General features: G+C 31.6%; 1 protein-coding gene across 1 annotated transcript; it reads right to left on the bottom strand.

Moving 5' to 3' along the window:
- Positions 1-52: 52 nt before the first annotated feature.
- On the bottom strand, positions 53-2,411 carry LOC105670568 (keratin-associated protein 19-2-like). Its single transcript, XM_012364157.2, has 4 exons — positions 2,269-2,411; positions 1,861-2,020; positions 781-1,003; positions 53-620 (listed from the first exon to the last, which is right to left on the bottom strand). The coding sequence occupies exons 1-4, from the start codon at positions 2,284-2,286 to the stop codon at positions 245-247; spliced, it is 777 nt and encodes a 258-aa protein (XP_012219580.1). The 5' UTR covers positions 2,287-2,411; the 3' UTR covers positions 53-244.
- Positions 2,412-9,251: the final 6,840 nt, after the last annotated feature.

The following is a 9,251-nucleotide window of genomic DNA, read 5'->3' as shown; positions in this document are numbered from 1 at the left end:
TCAATTTTATAAAAATTGATTATTTAAAAATCAAACAAAAATATGATACTAATTACTATTATAAAGTTTCATTGTTTTATTTTTACATTATACATGTGAGACATATTAATTTTTGCATATTTAAGAAATATTAATGACATAATTAATTCGTTCATTCTGATAACGAGACATGTTAATAACATTAATTTGTAAAGATATTTGACTGTAATATTTTTGCGCTATGTGGAAATGTAAAATCATGTGCTTAAGAATAACCACGATAACCAGTCGGATTACTAAGCGAAGTGGAACCATAACTGCTTCCGCGATATGGATTATACGCATTTCTGGTTCCGTATGTCGAGCCATAATTTGTACCATAAGTATCGTATCCACCTACGCCATCATAACGATTGTAATTACCACGTCCGTATCCCAAATAATTATCATCGTAACCTCCGACCCCCCCATAACTTCCGTAACCTCCGTATCCTCCCAGAGCAGATCCTCTTCCGTAATCCCCGTAACCTCCATATCCACCATAGCCACCATATCCACCATAGCCACCATATCCACCATATCCACCATATCCACCATATGCAGATCCGGGATAATTTCCCGCGTTACCGTAATACCCATAGCTGCAACAAATTTTTTTTTCTCTTTTCTTAATCTATTTCGCACTCAGTTACAGAGAATCATTCGGAAAGCAAGATCCGATCGTACATAACTTATCATCAAGCTTAAACAACTATTAAATAATTAAAATACAGATAAAAAGATATAATAATCGGATCTTACCCAACATTACCGCCACCAAGAAGTCCTCCTGGTCCAGTTATTGGATAGCCTCTGTGTCCTGGAATCAAGCTACTACCACGATACGAGGTACCAGGATAAATGGATCCAATGATTCCTGGATTAGCGCCGTATGAATATCCAGGATATCCCCCAGGATATCCTCCAGGATACCCTCCAGGATACCCTCCAGGATACCCTCCATAATCTTTTGTTATATGAAATGCTGACGCAAACATTTGTTTATATTAGAAAATTATACGCCGAGCAAACATCTATCAATTTCATGAAAATAATTGTTCTTGGCGAATCATTAAATCAGAAATGGAGTTTTGTGGAAAGAAATGATTGAAATCTATGAATATATCAATAAAGAAAATAACGTGCACAACTTTTATATGTAATAATATACATATAGTGCAATAATTATTAATCGAGGTATTGACCGCGCACTGTATAATGATGTGAATTAACATGTGCAAAATAAGATTGTATAAGCGGCAATAGGTATAAAAATCGATTCATATCTAACACGATAGCGTAATAGTGCGATGAGTAATTGGCATATTAACGAAGCGTGTCACTGCCATTCCCACGCTCTGACTTTGAGAGTCGGGCGCTTCCCGTAGCAAAAAGGAAAAGACCGACACCGGTGTAATAAGATGCTAATATAACAAGCCGCTCGAAGGCCTTCCGACTCTTACAAGGAAATAACACGTAATCCATGGAATCTCACAGAAAATAGTTCAAGATATGATTGTTATAATTCTGCAATGCACTCTTGATGCGATTTTTACAAATTTCTAACACAGCTGTGACGAGACACTTAAAAAATTATGGAATAATTAATGTCACAAATGGAATAACGTTTCTATATGGTGACCCTGTTATGTTACGCAACAAAGTAGTCATTAAATTGTCACATTAAAAAAGTTTGCTTATGCACCAGCGATTTCCTTGAATTATTCTACGATCAATGATTTATCGTTGCAAATATCATTATTTTGTTTTTATCCATAAGTAATGATCTTAATAAGAATATCGATAGGTATACAATTCAGAATAAAATATTGTTATACTTACTTCGATCGCTCGCAGATTGAGTCAAATCTCCCGCGTTATCTGCATTATTTGCATATACACCTTGTGCGTCGTTTATCGGCGTTAATTTTGGGAGCAATTTTGATTCCGGTAATTCGCTTGCACTATGACACAATGCAACTAGACCGGTTAAAGTTGATATCTGTGAACAATAATATATAATTATACATAAAACTACATATTTAACGCTGAAAAAACGAAGAAATTGCATAAATAGCATTAAATCAATTAAAGATTATGTCAAGTTTGACAATTTAATTTAAAATTATTCCGCACACATCAGAATACTATTAGTTTTAAATGTGGAAAACACGACAGAAAACAGCGGAAGATCTAATGTATAAATAATTGTCACACCCAGATTTGAGAAAAAATATTTAATCTACTTACAACAAAGAACAGCTTCATATTGCTGACGGCACTATTTGCATTTTTTTTTTCAGAAAACACAGTGTTCAAGACACTAAGAAATGATCTGCTTTCATACTAGCGCGTGTAAAACCTTATATACATCCTCTCCTCTAACACGTCAACGCCCCTCCTCATTCTTCAAGGTGGTCTCGGTTGTTTGAGCTTAGGTCGCACTTAGGAGCCGCGATGACAAGGACATTGACAAGAATCGGTGCGACACGCCCGAAGATGTGGAAACTATCTCTTGCAGAATTTACATTTTCTTTCATTCACAGGTATATATGTACTCTTTTCTAAAATGTAAAATGATGGTACGTCAGTTTCATAAATCTTTATTTGAATACAAGAGTCAGAGTATTCTGTAAGAAATTTTTTAATTAATGGCCTAATTATTGGTATTTGATGATGAAACATAAAATATTATATGAAAAGCATGATTTTGGATTTATAGAAAAAATAAATTCAAATTCCCTAAAGAATCTACTTCTCAATTCAGTTTCGTACGTTATGATATAATAAAAAGAACTATTTTCTTTTCATTTTTCTACTTTTCAATGTCTTCCGAATACAATCTTATGTAACAGTTTCTATACATAGTCGTGACATTATGTTCAACATCATATCGTTACGTTTCTTTAATGCTTACTAAGAGATTAGTTTATCTTTATCGCTTTCAATACTAAAGTTTGTAAAATTCTAACAATTGTCCTATATTGGAAATGTTTCATTTTTTCTTGTTTTATATTTTTATTTTTGTTCAACTTTTACAAACTTTTATTTTTATTACTTTCAAAAGTAGAGTTTACTGATGATTTCTCTGTAAATTTTAATGTTTATGGGATGTGTGTGTGTATACCATACTTTTTCTAAAGGCGTCAGTCTTGCGTAAAGTGCACACATATCGCGTGTATAAAAGACAACCGGAACTTTCGCAATAAAACTGAAAGGTGACAAACTCTCTCTTCCTGTAGTCTTTATCGGCATCTATGTGTTTACCCCAATTCTGTATTGATAAGTGTACACTATTGTTATAGAACAAATGTTTCCCAATCTGAAAAATGCGGTCACGAATTCTTTTATATTAATTCATTCTTATTAAATCTCTATTTTCTTCTTTTTACTTCAATACAGTTTACATTTACAAATGAGACACATCATAAAAATCGGCATATTAAAATTTAACACAAAATCTCTGTGTTTAGTATATTTATTTTGTACGAAACCAAATAAAAAACAATAAACTCAAAGAATAAATTGTGTCTCTTGTTAATGTGATGTAATATATTTTGTATATTTCTTGTATATTTACATACATAATACAAAATTCATATTCAGTTCACTTTTTATTATATCATACTGCGATAAACCATAATTAGATATTAAAATTCAAATGTTAAAAATTAACGAACTAAAGTTTGTCGTCCAACACAACGCAGAAAAAGAATTAAAAATATGATACGTTTGCACGCGATATTTCAAGGCGTGTTGTAACATTACATTTTTGCAAAATGAGTGAATACACGTATGTGTATATGCAAGATTCTTTAGTTTCGGCTGCGTCAGTTGACAAGGCCGTAAAATTGGCTGCAAGTAGTCCAAGATCGTGCGACGCGTGACGCCACGATTGTACTTCAAGGGATGACGATGCTCGGATTACCGGCGATTAATAGAATTGCGTGTCGTGAAGTATATAACATGCGTAACGATCTGCATGCCCCTCAGGCTTAGGATAGCAATCAAGCGTATTCTTTCATGATGATCTTGAATATACACAATCGTGAACAAGATTGCACTACTTTTTTTAATCATATTACTTATCCATTTCTGTGCGTTCTTATCAAAAGGAACAATGTTAGAGACTTCCTGTCCACGATCGCTTAACGTCTCGAATCGAAACGCTGCGCATTTTTGATGTGCTTTAAAATATCATATTTAACATATTACAAGTTAATAAATTCTGTTCCTTTTAAATTTTAATTTCCATAAATAAGTTAGTATTGCAACTTGTGCGCCTTTATTTTATAAACTCGTTAACGTTGTCTGAGAGTTAATTTTGCGAAATTTTGATCAACTGAAATTAATTATTAACTTAGACAACGCTGATAAATCTAAAAATTTTGAGGATATAATACGACAAAAAGTACGATAGTAATTTATTTGTCGAAATTGAAATTATTTTGTAATACATGAAAAATATTTCATATTGTGTTAATTGCAGAGAAAACAAGACTTACACATAGCATTTGGGAGTTGTTTTGGTCGCGGCGTACGCGCTGTTTACGCATTCCATACTTTCGCTATCTCTTTCTTTTCTACTATCATACATTATCCTGCTTCGAATTCCCTACGTATTACTTCTGCGCGTGTTATCTTCTAGGCCTGCGCAAAGTCCTTGAGGTATCCTGTGGTATTTTGCCCCTTACCAGTCGCACGGCGGCACTCGTACGGGTTGGTTGGTCTACATCATCCCTCCCCCTACCACTCTTACTACTTTCCACAGTTTTCCACCCTCCTCCCCCTTTTCCATCATTACCTGTTGCGTACATATTGTTCGGCGCGGAGTGTCGAACGCGTATTCCGTGCGACAAGCGATATCCGAGTTATACCTTTGTCCTTATACGACAAAATCGCGTCGGGAGTGTGTAAAATACCGTGTGATCGTCGTAATAAATGCGCGTCGGGAGTGTCGTTAATGCCGAGAGTTATAGCGAATCTATAGATGAACGCATTTTTGCTGTATGACAAATATTGGGACACGATTTTTTTTGACTTTAGGCTTGGCTCGGGGGAGGGAAAGGTCGGTTTCAATCATAAAATCTCCACTACGGCAGGGCAATCTTCGGTTCTACGTGCAGCGCGCTAGTTGTACAGATAGCCGGACTGTCGAAGGTAGTCGAGGACGGCTACCGGAGTTAGTCAAACGCTACCGATTGCTTTTCAGATGCCTTGTATCTAGTCGGTTGATTGGATGACTAATCACCTCATCTTCTTCGAGCTTATCTTTGCCTTCTGTTTTGAGAGAATCGTGCCCCAATTGGTAAATGTGGTCGTCTGAAACGCGGACGGAATTCGCGTGTAACGTCACAGCTTGGACAATTCGGTTCGATTCGCCTGTGATGTCGGGAGTGCCGTTTTAAGTATCGCGCGATTTTCGTATTCAGGTACGCATGCGAGCAATGCATGCGCCGCGAACGCGTGTGATTCAATGTGAGTGCTTCGAAGGACCACTGAGAGGAGGAGGAGGCTCAGGAGGAGCATCGGGCACCGGCGGAGCAACTTTACGGTAAGCAATAATTCATTTATTTGTTGAAAATATTGTACATTAAAATATTTGAAAGACAAAATATTTACATTAGTTAATATTTATCATTATTAAAATTTATTTGCATATTTTTTTACTTTTTATTTAAATAATTAAACTTTTTTAATAATTCTTTTATTACATATTTGCTTAGAAAACGAATTAAAAGTTCAATGTACTCAATATTTTTTATGATTTCACAAATATTTCATATTGTGAACGCTGCTATAATTTTGATTTATTTCGTGTTTTACAGATCAACTATGCAGATCAACAGAACGACAACTCCGCTGCTGCGCATCGATCGGTGAGTTAGTTTAATTTGTCTTTTATTATTAAGATAATGGATCGAATAATAGTGTGAAAATATATAGACGCGAGACACTTTGCAGGTCGTATAATTTTTATTGCCTTATAGTAGTTATATCAAAATTTTATTCTCTCGTATTTTTTAAAAGTATTTTGAGTTGTACGTGCATTTGTTTTTAAAAGAACAAAGTATTTATTTTTTTAGTTAATTTATATTAAATTTAATTATGTGTTACCAATATTATTATATATATCTAGAAAAGATACATATTATACTAGATTATAATTATAAAAATTATTAAAAAATATGTAACCTGCAAAATGCGTTGTACATTAAAAAAAAGCAAAGTGTTTCTAATTTTGATTTTGATTGAGCCCGAAGTTGAAACAACTTTCATCAGCCTAATAGCCCTTTGAATGCATATATATTAAATATTAATCATATAATATTAAAAATATAATCATACACCAGAATACTTTGAATAAAATTATAAAAGGTACACTATTTCTTCGATTCATTATCTTAAAATGGATAGGCTAGGACTTAGATGCGTTGATGAATATTTAATCCTGGAATATTTCCTAAATGTATTTCATGATTGACAGATCAGAACAAAATATATTGAATAATTAACAGAGAAATTGTAGAATTTTTTTAAGACAGAATTGAAAACAATTTTTATATGTTTATATATCTTTATTTAATAATGTATGCACAAGTTGTTAAAGATGGCTAAAAGTTATCGAAAACAACTGTGCATATATAATATTACTGAACAAAGATGACTCTAAACATATAAAAATTGTTTTCAATTTTATTATAAAAATTATTACAAATTGTCTAAATAACCCAATATATTTTTATTCTGAATAATGTACTTATGTTTGTTTATATATTTATTTATATTTTTTTTATATAAGAAAAAATATAAGAAAAAAAATATTTAAAAAAAAGATTATACATAAAATAAAATAAAAAACTTGTTAATACATGGAAAAAAAGTATTTGCTGCCGCAGTAAATTTTATATAAGCTATCGTAGCAAAATTTTTTACAGTTAATTATTTTTTGAACAGCAAAGAAATTTGTTATAGATAATAATTTTATTTACCGAAATTAGTTTTGTTAAATCTGCAAATTATATTGCTAATATGTAATAAGAAATTAATTTTTATCTTACTATTAAAGTTTGTATTAATGGCAACAATTCATTGCAATAGTAAAATAAATTTATTAAAAATAAATTAATTTTTTGTAACAACAAATTTTAACTTGTTTTCTCATTTCAAAATTTGTCGATTGTTTGAACAAACCAGATTTGTTGCATATTGAATAATCTGTAAAAGTAGTTACAATAGCGAAATTTTATCGCTAACATATTTAACATGCAATAGCAACGATTATTTTATTGCGATAGCAAAATTCCTTTTCTGTGTGTAAATGTGTACTTTCATTTCTTCCTTCCCTACGGTAAGTGGTTTATTTTTTTATATCTTTCCAGGATTAAATATTATAAATTGGCGTTGAAAAGCAAAAGTAAGAAAATTTTTAAATACATATGTACCACAAATGTATCACAAATGTAAATTAAAAATGAAAAAGAAAATTCTTTTACACAAACGTAAATATATTAATGAATTATGATATATTTCAAATAATTTATTTAATAAAAGGAGTGCATTTTTTATTAACAATTTATTTATAATTTTGAAATATATATTTATTCTTGCTATACGTCAATTTCTTCGCAATCTTTCCTAGCCTACCCATGCATCCGTGGTCCTATGGCTTAACACTAAAACTACCAAAGCGGTCAAAAAATATCCGGTTTATTCTTTTTAGAATAATTATTTAAATTTATAATGTATTTGTTGAAATTTTTTTCTGTGACTTGTTGCATTGTGTTAAATAATTTAATTGATTAATGTACTTTTTCTCTTTATTACTTTTTATAAAAAATGAAAAAAGAAATAGAAGTTGGTATATATGTTAATCGTCGGTAGTTCCAGTGTTGATCCCATGGTTGAGCATGGACTTTCGAAATTTGTGGTCCCATTGATGATGGTCGAGCACGGATCTCGAAACATTGATATGATCGAACATTGAACAATGGTCGACTATCAATACAAATTTCGGACGCAACTAGCGGAAACTGAGCCGAGCTCTGCGCTAGCGTCCTGCGAGAAACATCGAGACAATCGCTCTCGGATTTTCGATGCAAATAGCGGTAACTGAGCTGAGCTCTGCGCTAAGCATCACTCGAAAAACGCCGAGGTCGTTATCCTCGGAATTCTCTCAAGTGAGAGATGTCATTTGCGTACACGAAAATGCGTATAACGTTATATTAAATCGATACTTATAAATTAAATTATTAATCGTTAAATCATTATCTCTATCCGCGTTTCTCGGTTTATTTGATTTACACGAGTTTTCAGATATCTACATCTTTTATTAGGTAGGATTTTCTATTAGATAGAATTGTTTTATTAGGTAGGATTTTTTGTTAGGCAGAATTAAACAATTTTGTATAAATTTTGTATTCTTTTTATTTCTTTGCATCGATAAATATTGAAACATCTGCTTTGACAGTGAGTTTGCAGTTTGTCGATGACAAAGAAAATGACAAAACTTTGGGTGGGCAAACAGCAAGATTTTCTTTCGAAAAACGAAAGAAATTTCTTCCGCAAATAAAGCATTATATTGAAAGTAAGGCGTTTAGATGTTTAAATATATAGAAAATAACTTTCACGATAGGAAAGTTTTTTACAGTTTTATAAGATACTTTGCTCTTTTCAAGTAAAATCTTTTAAATTTTCCATAAATCTTTTAAACGTTTAAACGTCTTTATTGACATCTTGATAGCAAATAAACTATTATATTAATTTTTATAATTGAAATATCGAGTTCAAAGGAATGATGAGGGTACATCTTCCTTTTATTTAATATTATTTCTGTTTTATGTTATTTTGTGTATTATTTCGGTGAAAAATGAAGAGGGCAATATATATAAGAAAATATATTTTCCTCTATTTATTTTTCGATAAAAAAATGTTCCGTTTATTTGAAAATTTTATTTGTATTCTTTTGCGATTACCTACTTATCACTTAAGAGATATGAATGTTTTTTCAATTTCTTACATAATTGCGATTACCGTCGTAGTCGATCTCTTATATGTAAAATGATGCAAATGGAATCTTCAATAAATGTACAACATGAATATAAATGTACAAAATAAAATTTCCAATTCGACAATATTCACATTTATTTGTTTTAGGTTATCGAACAATGATATATTAGGACAATGAAAAATGAAGAATAGTTTCCTAAAACAAAATAAATATTTTTTATATT

Source organism: Linepithema humile, chromosome 8 (assembly GCF_040581485.1).
Source record: "Linepithema humile isolate Giens D197 chromosome 8, Lhum_UNIL_v1.0, whole genome shotgun sequence".
In the NCBI taxonomy this organism is placed as follows: Eukaryota; Metazoa; Arthropoda; class Insecta; order Hymenoptera; family Formicidae; genus Linepithema; species Linepithema humile.
This window is presented reverse-complemented; position numbering and strand designations above follow the sequence as displayed.

Bases quoted from the DNA above. Each gene is read 5' to 3' on its own strand.
- LOC105670568 (XM_012364157.2), bottom strand. The intron at 1,004-1,860 runs GTAAGTATAACA...TGTTTGCGTCAG, and splicing joins TCAATCTGCGAGCGATCGAA to CATTTCATATAACAAAAGAT. The intron at 621-780 runs GTAAGATCCGAT...AATTTGTTGCAG, and splicing joins CTTGGTGGCGGTAATGTTGG to CTATGGGTATTACGGTAACG.